We start from the raw sequence: 19,075 nt of genomic DNA, 5'->3' as shown, positions 1-19,075 counted from the left end.
AGTTTGGGCCCTGCTAGTGGAAAGAGAGACAGCAACTGCTGAAGACTCTGCAGCCACTTGGGCATATGCCCTACTCTGAGAAACAGGACCCTTTATGCTGGTGAAGGATTTGTTAGCAACTACTGTGCATAATTTAGTGTTACCAACTCTTACAATTTTATCCCAAGTTTTGATATATTTTCTGTTTTCCTTGAACCCTCAGTTCCTGGAGTCATGTGATTATTGGAATGCGATGTGAGCATTTATTTCAAAAACAGAACGTTTCTAGCTCTGTGATTGCACAGAAAGCTTGAAAGCATGAACCCTAAAAGGCTCAAGAAGAACAAAAATAACATTTATTATTTTCTAAAAATCCATGATTTTTAAGTCAATATCAGGATTTTGCTCTAGCACCTTTCTACGGTTCTTGGCAAGGTAAGGCATGGTAGGGACAGTAGGTGGGTGACTGGGGACAGATTATTGTTCCTTACAACTGCCCAGGAGTAAGGCCTCCAAGGAAAAGTGTTGGGGCCTGCTATGGTCTTTTTTGATGAGAGGAAAAACTAAAATTAATTAAAAAGAATAAAACAAAACAAAAATGGAGGGGGGGGGAGAGAAAACCAAGCTACCCTCCTCCCCCTTTCTGCTGCTCCTTCCCTCCCCACTCTCAAACCAAAGATAGCATTGGTAAAGCCCAGATGACCAGGTTTAGGAATAGATTTTTACTGGTAAATGTCAGTAAACATAAATTTCACCATACACATGCAACTCCCCCACCCCCCTCAAATATCCTTGGATAATAGAAATTTACAGGCAGTCAAACATCAAAGTAAGAAGAATGCTGCTTGAGAATTTATTAGAGTTTGATTTAAGGCTATTTACTTTGTATATTTTGATGGGACACTGACAACTTGTGTTTCAACAGCTACAAATGTTAACTTTTTGTATCTCGACATCTACTGTAATTAAAAACCTATTGTCTAACCCCTCCCACCCCATAATCAGCAACTGCAAACATTTAAATAGATTTTAAAAAGCTTAAAAATAAGCATTATCATCTGCCCAAACTATTAAAAATAAAAATTCAAAGGTGGGGGAGCACACGGAGGGGTGAAGAATCTAGGCAGAGATCTGACACCAGACAAGTTGACAACTGTGATAAGGGGGAGGAGGGAAGTGATGCTTTAGTTGGGGTTGGTCCTGCTTTGAGCAGGGGGTTGGATTAGATGACCTCCTGAGGTCTCTTCCAACCCGAATCTTCTGATTCTTTCCTCTGACTGCACTTAAAACGGCAAACTGGAGAAGAGGGGAGATAAACTAAGCGAGGGTGGGGAACAAGTCAAGTCGGGGTGGGGCAGGGTGACGGGGGCAGCATCCAATAGAACATCCCGTGTAGTCCAGGGGCATGAAGTAGGCAGCGGAGGCGGTTAGGAACAGGCGCGGACTCACTCACCAAGCAGGGGGGCGCGCGCAGGTACGGGGCGCGGGAGCGTTTCTCCTGGCGCATAGGGGCGCCAGTGCCCCGCCTCAGCCGGCAAGGCGAGGTCTTCTGCTCCGCCCTGAGTGGTTTCGAGGGCTGTCAATTGGGGACGACTCGCGCACGCACCGAGTCGCGCGACAGGCAGCCGTGATTGGGAGAAAGGGGGGAGGGGAGCCAGGAGAGGAAACAAAAACAATCGCTCGGGCGCCGCCATCTTGGGTTCGTTTTGTACACCACACGGTGAATGGGTAGATATGAAATTACCACAGGCGAGCAGCAACAGCAGTACGGTGCGAAGGGCCGTTCGGAGCTGCCAGCGGGACGTTGGGGACGATAAAGCCGGCTCCTTCGTCCGTCGCCGCCCAGAGAAAAGCTACGGGCTTGGCCTTTCACTTTCGCCGACCCCTAAACTCCGCTTCTGGGGGGGGCAAAGTTGGTGTGCGTCGCGCCGCCTGGGAGACGAGAGGGTCAGAGCCTGCAGCAGTTTCCTCAGAGCAAGGAGTGAGCCGGGGACAGAGCTAGGGGAGGGGGAGAAGAGGGGATTCCCCTCTCCCTTTCTGACCCTCTGCCCAGGGCTTGCCTAGTACCTGGTGTGGGAAGCACAAGGAAAAGGCAGTAAGAGTTCATCAGGCGTTCAACTCCCACCCATTGGGGAGTTTTTCTTCCTAAGAAAGCAAAAGTTGGAGTGAGTGGAAAATTGTCCAGATTTGTCTCTTCTAACCACGTTGGGGGAAGAGAGAGAAAATGTATCTGTGAGGAGCTGGGAGAGGGGTGTGCATCAAACGGAAGAGCCACAAGTCCCGCTCATAGGAGAAAAAGAGCTGTCACCAGCCTGGCAAACACGGAGATACTGGCCACATCCAGCCAATCATGTGTATATAATAATGATACCCTCTCCACCTCAATAGAAGCGGATTCTCCTAGAAGCACAGAAATCAAGGAAGATGAGACTTGCCACGAGCCCATAGATCACCCTCCTTCCCAGCGGCTGGAGACTGCATTTTTTTTCAGCCACTCTTCACTGTTTAAACACCAAATATAGTCCCTTGGAGGGAATTCTTAAAGGAGTTTGCAATTCTGTGTAGAAGCAAGAATGTCTGAAATGTACAGTCTGTGTTGAACGGACAAGGAGAGGATCGTGAAAGTAGGAGGGAGGTGGGAGGGGGGGAGAGAAGGGAAACGTGTGTCTTTCTTTTACTGAAGGGAAGCCCAGAGATTTACCTGTGTGGAACTGTAAAGGCTTGTTTGTTACAAGCTGTTGTTTTTCTCCCCGACCTTTTCCTCTGGTCACTCTACATCTCCCAGCATTATTAAACGTTACTGTTGCCCACGTGTGGCTGGTAACTTACTTTAGACAATTTTGTAAAGAAACTAACAAGTTTACTATTCTCTCTCTCTCTCAGTGGCTTAGTTGTTTTTTAGTTTAGAAACGGAGATGGAACTACTTGTTCAAACACTACATGTATAACGGGAGTGAGGCCGAAAATATATTGTTTACTAATTTCAGTACAACTTGCCCGGTCCAACACGACGAGGGATACTTTACAGAGCTTGACGTGGGGAAAAAAGCTGAACTGTACTCTGAGACTCGGTTCTTTTCCTAAAAGACGGTTTCCGCTGTTGACTTTTTACGGATTCTTAACGTGTTTTTTTTTTTCTTCCCCTGAATTGCATTTTTCCACCATTTGTACAGAAGCCAAATGACACGTGTATTTTGAAATGCTTCTCCAAACATATACACCCCTTTATCGGGGATCTCACTAGAAGGAGCTGGAGGGTCGTCAGTATCTAAATATGTCTGATTTTGTTTTATGAACACTGTGAACTCCAAATATGTTGGCTTAGATTGCTTTATAACGGTTAAATTTAAAGGTGGATTTTTTTCTATTTGGAAGAACCAGGAAACTCGACAGTAGAAAAATCACCTATATGTTCTAACTGTATTTCGAAAATGGGAGCTGCTACCAAGTTGGCGTTTGCTGTTTTTCTGATCTCTTGTTCTTCAGGTAAGTAAACGTAATTTGGTCAGTTTAAAAGGTATTATGGGGCCAAAGGTTGTGGGGTTAGCTAAGATTTGCAAACTTCGATTAGCTTTTACTTTCTGAGGATATTTGACTTGGAATATAGTTTCTCGTTGACAGTGTTTAATTGTTTGAAGTGATAAGGTGGTTGTAGATGACAACTCTGGTGATATCAGCTATTGTGTTCATCTTAAAATACCACAGTTTAGCACTTCTAAGGTATGCAGCCTGTAAACTTAACATTAGTTTTAAATTAGTCCACTGCAGAGTTGATTAATGGAGTAACTTTCAAGCTAATCATTTAGACTAATACTGTAATTTAATTGAGTGTTCTCATGGTTATATTTTCCTGACCATTTTAAACAAGTCACATCTCTAACTTCATTTAGATCAGATCTTATTTTGGGGTACTCAGTGGTGAACTTCCCAGTCCATTAGTGTGTTTAAAAATAGTTACTATTCTGAAAACACTAACCTGCTGCATGGAGAGGGAGCTGTGTGTTTGTATGTATGCACAGTAGCAAGAGAATGAGGTAAGCTTCAAATAACTATCTAGATATTTTGCAAAACCTAACTTTTTCTTAGCTACCTAAAATACATGGTTCTGTTTTATATAACTTTTAGATACAAAAATCCAGTTTTGAACTACTGTTTTTAGTCACATGAAATAAAGTGGTCTAAGAATTGTTTAGGCTTGTAGAAGCATTTTTCATGGTAGCAACCAGTGTTTGGAAATTAATACAATTGCATTTATTTGAAACTATTCTTCTTTCAGAGAGAAGGATCCACTGTTCCTGGGTCTTGAAACTGATTTTCATTTTTTTTTACAATTTGTTCTACATTGCTTTTTTTTTTTTTAAAATTCCTCTTTGCTTATGTAGTGTTGTATGTGTAAGTAAAATTACTTGGTGGTATTATTTTGATTTGACAGCTGGTTTTATCTGATCACATTTTCATTTCCCCCCCCCCCCAATAGCTGGGTGGCTAGTTTTCTGTAACAATGAAGCTTTTAAAAAAAATTAGACCCCTGTAATATATAGAATTTTGCTGAATGATACATTTCCTTGTGGTTATTAAATGGATGCAGTCTAGTCTTGTGTCTGTAGTGTTATTGATCAGTGCTGTGTGGGTTGAATGTGCTGTGAAATGGCGATCGCTGCCAGAGATTAATCAAAAGAGTTGCATATGTCTAAACAGAAGAACAGCAGAACACCTTAAAGACAGCATGACACTTTTTTTAATATCAGAAAAATACCAGTTTTTTAACAAAATCATGATGGCTTTCATTGAAGTAGTTAAGCCCCTCTTGAGAGCCTCTCTATGAAAGTATGACCTTCAATTTTAATAAGGCTTTCGTTTTTCTTAAAGCAAATTGCTCGAGTCTAGGAACATTTTCTGCAGGGGATTCTTTAGTCTTGTTGCATTTTAAAGCACCTTTTATTTTCATCAGGTCTCTTCTTTTCACCCTGCCTGATTAGAGGATAGGATAGCACAGCACAGTGTGGTCCTTTCCTAGGAACTTGCCTATCCTACTTACTACTCAATCAAGCATTCTTGATCCACACAGGGCAAACCTCCCTGGAGTACTTCTAGCCTCTGTTGGTCTTGGTAACAGTAGACCTGAAAGCGAATGTTTAATTTTGTTCATGCCAATGGACATAACTTGTACTAGGCCAGCAGGAAGCTGGTTAAAATATTATGGAATGCATTTCATAGCCATTATAAAGTATTAATATCTTTAGTTATTCTGAAGTGTCATAGCAAATATTTCTGTGTAACCGTTGAGTACTTCAGAGTTTATAAAGTATTCCTGATCAAGCTGTATAAATGGTTAATACATCCACTTAGAAATGTGACTATTTTTACAGTTCAGAGTTTCTAAGATTACTTAGGCTTCTTAATGAGAAATAACAGGAACACACAAGCAGATGTAGTATTTCTTCTGATCATGTTGCTTTTATGTAGCATGAAATCAAGCATGGAAAAATTATAAATATTTTTTTAAACTCTGAAGTTAGACTAAAATTATTTTCCCCACTAATCGGGATTTCTGCCTTAGCTTTTATTAAGTATATTGGCCAGCATGAAGAGACTTTTACAACTTAATTCTAAGCTTGCTATCTGATATTGTGGTTGCAAGTCTCCAGCTCTTCTTAATGTGTGTTTTAGTCAACATCTTGGTCTAAAAGCATTTGCTAAAGTTAGGTGCACACCAGTTCATCATAATCATCTGTCCTTTTTCAAATGAAAAGGTCACATTCTGTCTTGCAAGAGCTGGGGCTGGGATCTGTAATTTTGGATAATTTTGCCTTACTAAATACTGATTTCAGATTAATTTGGGTTCCCTCACCTCTTCTAAATCAAAATCTAGCCCTTTTTATGGAAGGAACAGAAATATCTTTCACTCTAACATGAGTATGGAAAAGGATTAATGCCTCTTCCTCATGCCACCTTCCCCTTTAGTACTCATAACTAAATCACAGTGACTACCCCAAGAGATAATCACATGTAGAAATGTACACATCCGTACAAACCACAGAGAGTAAGTTGGAAACTAAATAGATACCTCAATAAAGCTGTCAGTGGTCCTTTAACATGCTTACATGTAAATATATGTATACTTAAATTCAGCAAGTGCTTTTTTAAAAAAGGAAAACGAAGTAAAACAGGGCCCTATGGCTCTTGGATACATTTGCTGTGCATCTCAGTATTAATGGAACAAGAAATAAAAAGCTATACCCTAGTAACAAGAAACTTCTCGTTGTTTAATTTGGAGGTGATTTTACAGTTTCTTCAGAAAAGAGGGAAGTATGCTTCCCCCTGTCCCTCCTTTGTTAGAGTTTATACCTTAACATCAGGAATGCCAGGACTGGTCTTCCATGGTTTTCTGGTATGTCTTGAAGCATGTGTATTGTAGTGCCTTGTCCCTCATCTTTTTTACTTAAGGGGAGTGTTAAAACTTTTCTGCAGAATTTCTTGACAATATGCAGTCATTGGCAGTGTTAGCAAAGGGTTTTTTCTTTTTTTCTTCAACACTTAAACAAAAAAAGAAACCTTCCTCACCTGTAGCTTAACTTTCACTCTCTTGATACTTGTGAAGTTGTCATTTCAATAATTCTCTAGCTTTGAGTCTTGTATTTTATGTAAAAAAAGAGAGTGAGAGAGTTCAGTTGCTAATGCTGTTTTTTTTTTTAAGCCTGCCTAAAGCATGTCAAAGAAGTAAGCAAACAAAAGGGTGCTAGCACAATTTTTCACTTATTTGCAGGTCACCCTCAATTTACTCAATTTTTGGGGAGGCTTTTGTGTTTCAAAGAAAATGGTAGGTCCAAAATTGTTCTGTAGTAAAAATATTTTCTATACTCTTACAGAGACTGCTTTTTCCTCCCCTTAGTAAAAGTTCAAATAAATTGTTCAGATATCTGAGAAATAATTACTAAGAGTCTGATACTCTTAAAGGTTTAGAGGCACAATGTTAGCTATTCTCGAAGAACAGAAGAAAATGAGAGATGAGTTCTTTATTTTATTAGTGAGTAGAATTTTTCAGACTTTTTCCCCCCAAGTAACTATGGCAGTACTTAAGAATCCTGCCAACAGTTCAGGAGCATCATTTATGAACTTGACTCCAACTGTGTACTCCCAGTAATCAAGCTGTGCTTAGTGTTTGAACCCCCTAAGCACTTTCTGTAAAATAAAGTGATGAAACACTTTAAAGACACACTGTACATACTTTTAAAAGTAGTGCCAAGTTCCTATTTGTACATAAAAGAACAGTAGCAGCACAATTTTGGCTTTTCCGTTCACCATTAGTGGCAGATGTTCTTAACACAATCTCTGCAGCACTATCGATAGTAGCCTTTTACGATAATTTTCAAACATGGCTACAGCCAGACAGGTGTGACTATAAATTAGGTTACAGCCGTATTGTGGCCTTACATTAATGTTATAGCTATGCTCAGAAACAGTACAATAGAGTTCCTGAGGGGGGTTTCTCAAATATTTTTGCTAATAATTTAAAAAAAAATTTCAATATGGGACATGGAAGCAATATTACAATTGTGTTAACAGCTGTGTTTGAAAACTTCAGTATTGTTTTGGAAGAGCTGTGCGTGGCAACTGTTTAATGAACGCAGTTCTAGCTAGCAGAGTTCTATTGCTGTAGATCTTCTATAGACCTGTCTTTTAGTAAGAGCTGCTTAAGAATTACTGTTACATATGCTCAATGCTATGGAAGCTTCTCTGAGGCGAAGGATACTATGTTGCAGCTGCAAAAGGATGACTATGGCAATCCTGGTATATAGGTCTTAATAGCTTTCAGTTGTTTTTAATAGCTTACTTCAATATCTAAGTGGCATTCCTGCTCTTTATGCCAAAAATTCCAAAAATTCCTCAGGACTTCATCTCAATTTACATAGAAATAACAGAAAAACAATTTGTTTAACCTTTCCTAGCATATCTGACTTTGCTGCCAACCTCAGAAGTTAGAAATTAGTATGGGAGTCTTCTAAAGTGATTCCTTTTCCTACATCTCACTTGACAAGGCCCTCACTTCCATTTTAAATTTGTCATGCAAAAAATGAGATCCGTGTCATTGTTTATAACTTATTTCACTCTGTGTGAACTAGGTGTTCTTTCTGAAGTAACATTGTGCTTCTCTTTCTGAGTCCATGAAGCCACACAGTAGCATCAAAATGTTTTACTTTACACAGAAGACATCGGGGGGCAAATTTATTGGGAAGAAATAGTTGTCTAGTCATTTGAAGAACTATCTAACTTAGGATTAAAGTTTAATGTTTTTTCAAGGTAGCAATGTCCAGACCTGAAAGAATAGTTGAGCTAACACGGGGTGGAAAAAGGCTGTAATAAACTGGGATGATAGAGGGTTCTGCAGGACACACTTCTCTACCCTTTAAATCTGCTTTCTGTTAGTGCTTTTGAACAAGTTGATTGGTCAGTTGTTAGACCATGGGGAAGCAGCCCTTTTTAAAAAAAAAAAAAAAAAAAGGGGGGGGGGGGCAGAAGTTTGTGGTCTAGCATCCAGAAAGTTTTCTTGAGTGTTCCTGTTAAATGAGATTGACAGACTCCAAGTGCATCATTTGTGTTTATTGTGTGATACTACAATAACATCTTTAGATTGTGCATCAAAGGATTCCTTGCAAGGCACTTTTTCTGTTCCTTCCCTCTAGAAACTCAGTAATTTAAAGTGGTACTTTAGGACTTAATTCTCAATTACTTTCTTCCTCCAGGGTGCTGAACAAAATTATCTTTTTTTAAATCTCAAGAAATGCTAGCCAACCGCTTGGTAAGATATATGCCATCCCACAGAAAATGTAGGCTTATCACCATAGTACTCAAATTCTGAACCCCTATAGCTAGATATGGAGGACATATGTTAGTTCAACCAAATACTTTTTAATTCCTGAAAATGTTCCATGTCACATACCTGCACTAGTTGTTGTGAAGATACAACTCTGAAATAGTTTAACAGTACAGTAGAATACTACTTGGCTACAAGGAGAAAAACTGATGGAATTTTCACGGAACAGGGTTCTATGAATTGCTTGTTTAGAGCAGTAGCTGGAAACACTTAAGTGTGGCTAGAAAAAAATGGACAATTTACTACTGGAAGTCTAAATCTTTTTGAGTTAAATATGAAACAACTGGAGATGATGGGAGAAGCCAACAACCTAGTAAGAAGCTAATTTCTCCCACTGCCTTCCCTCAGCTGCTGACATGGTGCTTGTTGCGGTTTGTTGTTCCTGCCTTTTGGAGAGAAAAGGCTGTATCTTTTGTATCCACTTCTAGTTAGTAGGTGTCAGACAAGTTTTGAAGATGTATCTATCCTTTTCTAGTAGCCAGGAGGAAGGAGCTTTCGGTTTGTTTGGTTTTTTTAAACTTCCAGTTAAATCTTCTTTTGCCTTGCTTACCTCAAAGTCTTGCAACAGATGTACTCTACTTCACAGGTAGGGGGCTCTGGAAAGATGAGACAGGATGGTTCCCAACCATTCTAAGCCCCATGCATCCTTACTTATTTTTTTCAGGCTAACCCTTTCCATCAGTGACACCAGGGCTTCCTTCTTTTAAACTTTTCCATGCAGCAGCAGGAATGTGGCATATTTTACAATTTTATTTTTGTCAGTAGACTTCTGAATAGCAGCAATATAACCTGGAGTCCTGTTTTTATACACATCAGGATAGTGGAATTATGAGCAGCAGCAGCAACTTGAAACTTTATGCAGATTCAGGAAGCTAATGCTGCATGGGTTTGTAAGGTTACTTTAGCATTCCTAAAGGCTAGACGGTCTTTAAAATCGAAGATGAAGTTCTGCTGAAACTTATTGCTAAGGCCTGTCAAGTGGGTGAGGGTTTTTTTCTCTGAAGTGAGTTCCTCTTTTAACCTTATTAAAATTAAGTAGGATGTTCTGTGGTTCCTATACTTTTCCTTCTTCCTCAATTTCTGTACTTCTTCTCTCACCTCCCTCCCCTACCCCTGAAGTGATTAGTTATGAGTTAGGCCAGGTCCACACTACAGCGTTAAATCGATTTAAACAGCGTTAAATCGGTTTAACGCTGTACCCGTCCACACTACAAGGCACTTAAAATTGATTTTAAGAGGTCTTAAAATCGATTTCTGTACTCCAGCTAAATGAAAGGAGTACCCTAAAATCAATATTACTAAATCGATTTAGGGTTAGTGTGGACGGAAATCGAAGTTATTGGTCCCATTCTTTTACTGAGCTACCCAGAGTGCACCGCTCCGGAAATCGATGGTAGCCTGGGACCATGGACGCACACCACCGAAGTAATGTGCCCTAGTGTGGACGTGTAAAATCGATTTTATAAAATCTGTTTTATAATATCGATTTTATTAATTTCGATTTTACTCTGTAGTGGCCTTACTGATGGTTATGAGTTGGGGTCTGTCCTTTTTAGACATAGGTGAGTGCCCTCCCTGCCTCCTCTCAAAACAGACTTAGGAAAAAAAAGTAAAAGCTACAAATCCAGCCTCTTAAAGACACTGACCCTCTTTTATGCAGGAGAGGCTAAATATATGGAATGCCAGAAGCTGGAAAAAGTTTTAAGAGAAAGCTATCAACAATGATTGCTAAATGGATGCACAGTTGAATAACCTGTACCATGTTTAGGGAGAATTTGTACTCCTTGCAGAGGCCATGGCTAACAGCACACTTGGGATTATAGAAGTGGGCGAAAGTCCTATACTCTTCTGTTGTCTACATAAAACACAGTATAGGCTTCTGATGTCCTCTTTGGTTGCAAAATTTACCTCTGCTCGGGAATCTGACTCCCAGTCCATTATTTTGTTGTTTTAAGTCGGTCACTTCAGAATGACAGCTTTGAATTGGAAGGGTAACTTAAAACAGTGGACCTAGTTCACATCCTAGCTTTTGTGATGGTCCTCACTTGGGTGATTCTATTCATGCCTGTCAGCTTGGAGTTACGCCAGTTACATCCTGATCTACTGATCACATAATGTGAAACCAAGCTCAAAAATGTTTCTTTATTTTCTAAGCACATTTTCTTTGACAAAATTTTGATTAAGAAACTACACATTGATTTGACCCAACCCATACCATTGGAAATAGTCACTCCAGACTGAGGCACCTGAATTTCAAAAACCTAAATTATATATGGGGCATTTTTTTTTATTTGGTTATCTCTAACCTTGAGCCTTAAAGCCTGCCCAAGCTGTTGTTGTAGTTTATCTTTGTATTTTGAAACTGCAGACAAGCATTTGTTAAAAATATCCCTGCAAATGTGAAATCTAGTCAACTTTTGAAGAGTGACGATTTAGATATTGTGTATGCCCCCATGTTCCCAGGCCAGACCTCGTGGTTTTACAATCACTTTGCTAGTTTTAAAAGAAAAAAAAAATTCTCCCACCTCTATTGCTGTGGGAAAGAAACACAAATGGGGGAATGGTTTGATTGACCAGAATCACTGTCATCAAATTCATTACATAATCAGAGTTAAAAATGCATGCAGATATATCTTAGTTGTACTAATCTTAGGTGTTAATTTGTAACACTAAATACTTTACACAGATATTATTTAAGTTGATATCCATTTTAAATGGTTGAAGGGTTTTATTTGTGGTTTCATATCTCTCAGTTGCAAAGCACAAGCATATTCACTATTTCACAAAATTACAGAATTGAAAGAGAATTGACAAATCTGATGGAGCAGAAATTATCTACTATGTAATTTAGCCAAGCATATCTTCTGCTTTTTCCTGTGGTGATAGTTTAAACTGAGGTTAGTGGGGGACAGGTTCTTATTCTTTTTTCCTTAATGCTGCTTTTTCTGGTGAAAGTTGCGGTGGCAGTATGGAGAGTAGGGAGGCCCAGATCTCTTCCTTTTCCTCCGCAGCAGGTTCCAGCTTCTCCTGGCAGATTCCCCAGCGTTCCCAGGCTAGCTGGGAAATATAATCCCTCTAGTGTGTCCTTGGCTAGCCTTGTAGGATGTGCCCAGTATAGTTCCAACAGAAGCCTCCCAGGGGGCATCCCTATCAGGTGCCTGAACCACCTCAACTGGCTCCTCTTGATCGGGAGGAGTAGCGGCTCTACTCTGAGGCCATCCCGAATAGCCAAGCTCCTCACCATATTTTGGAGGGTAAGCCTAGCCACCCTGCAGAGAAACCTCATTTGTCACTTGTACCTGTGATCTTGTCCTTTCAGTCATTACCCAAAGTTCATGATCATAAGTGAGAATGGGGACCACCAGAGCGACCGCTAAATGCAGAGCTCCGTATGAAAACTCAACTCTCACTTCCCCACCATGGATCGGTACAGGGCATGCATCACTGCCACACCAATCTGCTGGTTAATCTCTTGCTCCTGCTTGCCATCACTTGTGAACAGGACTCCTAGGTACTTGAACTCCTCCACTAAGGGCAGCTACTCTCCCTCACCTAAAGAGCAGTCAACTTTCTTCTAGTTTGGGCCTCTCGTGTCTGTTTGGTCAGTGTCCCGTACATTAGATCCAACTCGCCACCAAGTGGTGATCAGTTACCAGCTCTGCTCCCTTCTTCATCCAGTGTGCAGAACAAATGGCCTTAGGTCCAGTGCGATGACTATAAAGTCAATCATCAATCTTTGGCCCAAAGTGCTCTGGTATCAAGTACATTTATGAGCAACCTTGTGTTCAAACATGGTATTCATTATGAACAATCCATGAGTAGCACAGAAGTCCAGTAAATCACCTCTCACCTCCAGATCAGGGAGGCTGTTCCTCCCAATCGCTCCCCTCTATTTATCTCCATCGTTCCATATGTGAGCATTGAAGTTCCCCAGTAGAACTATAGTCAGTCGGTGGCACTCTATTGAGCATCGATTCCCACCATCTCCAGAAAGGCAGAGTATTCTGAACTGCTTCTTAGGCATGTAGGCACAAATAAGTTTCCTTCTCTGAGGCCCAAGGTCTCATTGAGGCAACCCTCTCTTCAACCAGGAAAAACTCCAACTGCACAGCTCTGAGCCGGGGACTTGTGAGTATCCTCACACCCACCCGGGACCTCTCAGATGGGGCCATTTCTGATTAGGAAAGAGAGCACCTTTGATTGAGAAATTTGTTTCCTGAGCCAAGGCTATGTGAGGAGGTGAGGCCAACTATACCTGGTTGGTACCCTTCCACCTCTTTCATGAACTCTGGCTGCTTTCCCGCCAGTGAAGTGACATTCTACATGCCCAGAGCCAGTTTTCGTTGTGGAGAGCCAGTCTGTCATGGTCTGTCCCTCTTGCTGCCTTTCTGGCACTGCACTCAACCCTTACCCTTTGCCTTGTGGGTGGTGAGCCCATGAGATGGGTCCATGTTGTCTTTTCAGACTGGGCCTGGCCAGGTTACATGGGTACCCCACCACTAGATGCTCACCTGACACTACTCCCAGGGATAGGTCCCTAGTCTAAGCAAGGTTCATATGATCATTCTGGGGCTTATTTTTGGATAAGGTGGATATTGGTGGATTATTTTTAGTCTGGAACCTCCCCACAGATTTATTCACCTAGGGGTGACCCTACCAGGAGCACTAGGCTCCAGGCTGCATAGCCCTGAGTTTCGTTGGAACATGCAAGCCCCTCCCACATCCCTCCAAGGATCATCACCTTGTTATGGTGGACAGGTTATCAATTATTTTCATTAAGATTTGATTCTTGAGTTTTGAATTTGGCAGGAGACTGGTTCTAATTAGCGGCTTAACTAAAAATATTTGTGCTGTATTAAATTTGATCCTAGAGCTTGCTTGCAAGGCTTACCACTGATTGCTTTTTAAAAATCTGCTTATGTATTTACTTAATAGAAACAGGTCTCATGTACTGATTAATGTAAATTTTGTTTAATTCATAGGTTGTGGCATACACTAAGAAAAGTGAGTTAATACTTATAATCCATCCTTAATTTGTGGTGGTCTGTGTTGGCATTAATAAAATATCAAATTAATGCATTGTGAGTAAGACCTGATCTGAATTGTGGGATGATCTCGCAACTCAGCTGCAATTATTTGAAGAAGACATGGAAAAGTAGAAATGGACCTTTATAATTGTGGTAATTTGGAAAAGCCACAGCAGAACTATGCATTAAGAAAAATTTGCTGGAACAATGTAAACACTCAACTATTACGTTATACCTGTAAATTTTTTTTGATAACCAGACAGTTTGGTGCAATTAAAGGCTGTAACCAGAGTGTGACAGCTACTCATGATTCAAAGTCAGGGGAAGGAGCAGAAAAATGAGCAAGGGGGGAGACAGTAGGGTTAGAGCTTTGCAGCAGGCATGGTATTGCACCTTTATTATGTGCTGCTGCTGGTGGCAGTGCTGCCTTCAGAGCCGGGGGCCTGGCCGGCAGCTGCCATTCTCTGGCTGCCCAACTCTGAAGGCAGTGCTGACGCCAGTAGCAGTGAGTAACGGTGGCAATATCATGCCTGCTGCAGGGCTCTAATCTCTGCTGTTTTTTCTCTCATCCCTTTCCTCTGCCCCCAGGCTTTGTGCCCTGGTTACATCCCTGCCCAAAACTCTCAAAGATCATTTAAGGTATTACTGGGGGCGGGGAAGTGTAGGGTGGTAACCTCAAAATGTATGTAAAATTCTGGTCTATGCCAAGTAAGCCAATTTAAAACAAAAATTGCTGTGGAAGCATAATAGTGCGGAATCCACAACTTCCGCAATATTATGAATGAAGTAGGACCTAAATTATGAGCCATGTGTGCATGAAGAATAACATTTGAGACCATGGATTAACTTGCTTGCAGTTCCATTAAAAGCCAAGAAATATTTTGATTCTTGCCAAACAGATGTTACTAATACTTCTCAAACTTGCAAACTGTACCACTCAGAATATTAGGACACTTGATGTTCTACCATTTTTTATTCCCCCCCACACACCCAGTAATATTTATAGACTGGGATTTACAAATAAGCGGGAAGGAGTTATGTTCCCAGTACCCATTTTACCTTTATTGGGATTTGAGTGTTTAGAACACTCGGGCCCTTTTTGAAAGTTAAAGCCGTGATCTAATACATAGGGCTTGTCTCCACTTACTGTGGATTGACGCTGTGATGATCTATCCACCTAGGATCGATTTAGCAGGTCTAGTGAAGACCTGCTACATAGACTGCCAGTCGCTCTCCTGTCTACACCAATACGAGAAGCATAAGGTAGTTAAAGGGAGCCAGCGCGGTGTAGACACAGCCATAAGTTGACCTAAGGTACGTCAACTCAAGCTACATTATTCATATAGTTGGAGTTGTGTAACTTGGGTTGGTTTAACCCCGTAGTGTAGACCTGCCCATAGTCTTCTAGTGGTATAAGAAAACTCTCATTAGTGGTAAATGAAACAGCACTTCTCTTTTGCTTTGATGCTCACTGTATAACCAGGGTAGAAACTGGGCCTAAATTCTGCAGGTAGGCCCTCATTTGTGTGGCATAGCGATTTGTGATTGTGTGGTGCACAGATTTTTCTGCACATGATTCAAATTTTAAAAGTTTGTATTGACTTAACTAAAGTGTAAACAATGCAGCTAATATAGTACTCAAAATACAGTCTTATGTTGACAAATGTTAAATTTTTCAGAGGCAGAATTGTATGTTGATGACACAATTGCATTGCTGATTTTATTGGGAAAAACCTACAAGTGTTGGTAGCTGGTAGTGGGTTTGTTGGAGTACCCAGATGATATAGGCAAACGGCTCAAAACTTGAGATTAGGCTTCTGACATTGGAGAGGAGGGGTTGCATCTCCTTTCCTCTTTTTTTTTTTTATGTGGGCAGAAGCTGGTTTTCTGCCCCAGCAACCCTCGAAGGACATGACGTATATGGCCCTGGAACTGAAGATTGCCAAACCAGTATGCCTACTGGAGGCACTTCAAGATGAAGTCTGTAAAATGGTGATCCTGCCTTGCATTCCAAAGGATTTTTTGATCCTGAGTCGTCTCAAGGAAACCAGCCTACACACATCCTGCGGTGGCCTGCTACATCAGTATTACCTTTGATTCACTCATCCAATACTCTGCTTGTCCGTTTGGATGCTCAACAATGTGAAGATTATTTACAAAAGTGACCGATATGGGTGGTAGTAGAAAGCCAAAGATGGGGGTGAAAAAAGTAAACAAGCTTCCATTCTTGGTCTGAAACAATCTGAGGTTACTGACTTCAGGAAACATGATGTAATTTTTATTTAATTTCTTCCCAGATTTGTAAGAATGGGGCTTACTGAGACAACTGTTGTTGAGGATAAGAGTTTTGAGTGAGGAAAGTCAAAACTACCCAATAGATTGAAGGATGGAGAAAGCTAGAGTTTCTTGAGGGCTTTTGCTACTGCTTTTGTTTCAATAGTTAAAAAATAAACATTACACAGTCTGTCACCATAGTAGAAGGATGTTTCATCCATGTTATAAATCATGTTTCTCACCTTTTCCAATACTGGAACCAGATAGGCTCTCATACGGAGGCTTGAACAAGTATCAGTGTCATACTGCTAAATGAAAGGGATTTCCTATGTCCTAGTTTTGTATCTGAAAAGAAGCTTTCAGAGCAAGCCAGTGCTGATCAGTGATTGATTAAGGGCAAAGCCACATTTACCAAGGAAAATTTTTGCATGCTTTCCTTAATTCATACTATGTGCTCAGAACTTTGCCATATGAAAATCAATAAACTTCAGTGTGTAGAAGGAGTTACTAATATCAAATGCCCATTTCTTCATGTAAAATAGTGAAGAGGAATGCGTTGGTTGGCTTACCTCTGTTAATTTTCACAAGGTTTACAAACTCATTAAGTGCCTCTTTCAATTCCATTAGCATCCCTTTCTCCACCAAAGCTGCTTTGTATTGCTGGTCAGGGGGAAAAAAAGGGACATAACTTTTATGAAAATTAGAATGAGGTTTTTCCCCTCCTCCATTTTAGGGGGAAACTTTTCAACCAGCTCTGACTTCCTGGTGAATTGAATATGCCCCAATGGCTTCAGGTGAAAGACTGGATTCTAGTCACAAGGGTGCTGTTTTCCAGTGACAACTGGAGCATCATCAATGACGATACCAAGAGTGATGCCTGCAAGAACTGATTCTTGGAAAACTTCAAATATTTCTTTTCTTGTTTAGCACACCTATCAGTGGACAGCACAACAGGCAGTTCTATTTGAGAGATGATAAATGAGGACAGATCTTAAGGGAAAATCTGTAGTTTCTGTCCAGTTGTACTGGCTCTTCTGAACAGCTGTTCCTGGATGTCTGTAGTTATATCATGAATTTATCTAATGTTTGCATTACGAGAGAGGGTAATTATCTTGGCTTGACTGGCAACAGTAGATCTTAGCAGAACATTAAATAGCGTCCAAAGCACATGGTACAATCCGTGTTTCCCCAATTGAGAAGCTTGCCAGTTTTTGCTATTTACAGTGTCACCGAGTGTGATGCTCAGAAGGCTTTACTGTGTTATAGTATTGCCATACTATAACACAAGTCTTCTGAATTTGTAAATACATAAGCTTTTCTTTAATCAGTAGGTTATTTTATAGAGAGAAATGTTTGTCTCCAGTTGACCCCTTTTAGTGGGAATATGCACACCCCAGGAATCCTTTCACAATTACTTTGAACTCTTCTTTGAAATACTGTGGTAGCTGATGTGCATTCTGGTCCTAGTCCCCCAGAGAGGAGAGTCAGGCACAACCAGCAGCTCCGTTGAAGAGAGAGAAAAAGAAGGTGCTTGGAACTGTCCTGCTACCTGGCTTGGAGGAATAGTGCAGGGAGCATGCACTGCAATCCAATTAGCAGGGGCACAGGAGACAGCTGCAGACACATTTCAATGTGGCAAGGAAGGGAGATAAAACAAAAGGGTTGAGCACTTGGCTGTGGTAAAATGACAATAATGCTCCATTCCATGGCATCATGGAAAAATGTCAATTCCACAGTGGCAGAAAGGCAGAAACCACAAGGCATTTATTTGAGATGAATGGGACAGTTTAACGCCATTGAGAGATATTTTAAGCTATTTGAAGATTTATTTGGATCTGCATTGCTTTATGCTTGGCTCATGTTTTCAAAGTTTATTTTCAGGTGTAAGGATAAAATATAGATATAGATATATTTTTTTTAGTGAAAAGGTAAGTGGGCGCCTACAGCCACCATGAAACCTGTTTTTCAGCCTTTTGAATATGAGAAACTGAACCAGAAAAAAAAGTACTCTTATTCTGGAGTAAGAGTGCTTATGCAGGAGTTCTGTAGCTGTAGATCTATGCTGGTAGAGTTGGCAGTAAATTTCCCTGTGTAGACCAGCCCTCAGTGAGAGGCTAATCAGACCTGGCTTCATTTTGGTAGCAACATCTGCAGTGATGAGCCTGTTTTTTTTTTTTTAACTCAGAATTGTGGGGAATCTACACATGCTAATCTAGAAAATGGAACATCAAGAGAAGCTTTCTCCTTTGATCCCTGGTTGTTAGCAGCAATGAGATCAAATGATCTCTCTCCACCACATTTGGTCTTGTACTAGCTTATTGGCTTCATTCATCTCAGACTACTTGTTGTTGTATGTTGTTCTTCACTGTCTGTCCAACTCATCCTCTGTTTTTTCCTGTTTCTAGGTTGCTTGCATTCGGAGTATTGCCACAGATGGTATCGTTTCTATGTCCATTTTGTTGCGTGTCCAAACCACTGCAATCTTCTTTCTTAATTTTCAGTAACGGTGTTACTACTTGCCCTAGCTGTTTTCTCAGCACTTCATGTTTTACTTATTTAGAATAAAAAACAAAACGGGATATACAGTAAATGAACAGTTTTCTCCTCAATATTAATCACAAAAATTAAAGGAAAGATTGAATTCCTCTGAAGAAGCTGCTTAGAAAAAGTGCTAGCTTGTAAGACCTCGTAATAGTTCTGTGGGTCTTATACTTGTCCCGGATGTCATCATTTCCCGTACTGCGGAGGCAACAGCTTAAATTTTTTTTTCCATTTCCAATATTATCTTCCCACCTGGGTACAAACTAAAGTGTGAATGATCTTCTCGTAGAGTAGAGGAGACAAGAAAAGTTAGGGCAGATCTGCAGTCAAACGCTTCTCTAGCCTTCAGTGAAGATGCTACTCTATACAGAAGGAGAGC

The 19,075-nt window shown here is 40.6% G+C and overlaps 1 protein-coding gene across 2 annotated transcripts in view; it reads left to right on the top strand.

Moving 5' to 3' along the window:
* The first annotated feature begins 1,588 nt into the window (after positions 1-1,588).
* The window catches only part of ACVR2A (activin A receptor type 2A), a 109,305-nt gene continuing 91,818 nt past the window's right edge, over positions 1,589-19,075 (top strand). Inside the window, exon 1 of one of the 2 annotated variants that reach the window (XM_030579491.1) lies at positions 1,589-3,465. In XM_030579491.1, the coding sequence (XP_030435351.1) occupies positions 3,411-3,465 (55 nt within the window). In that variant the 5' untranslated portion in view covers positions 1,589-3,410. The remainder of the gene's footprint in view (positions 3,466-19,075) is intronic. The other variant, XM_030579492.1, reaches the window with a different exon arrangement.

Source organism: Gopherus evgoodei, chromosome 11, assembly GCF_007399415.2.
Source record: "Gopherus evgoodei ecotype Sinaloan lineage chromosome 11, rGopEvg1_v1.p, whole genome shotgun sequence".
Taxonomy (NCBI): Eukaryota; Metazoa; Chordata; order Testudines; family Testudinidae; genus Gopherus; species Gopherus evgoodei.
This window is presented reverse-complemented; position numbering and strand designations above follow the sequence as displayed.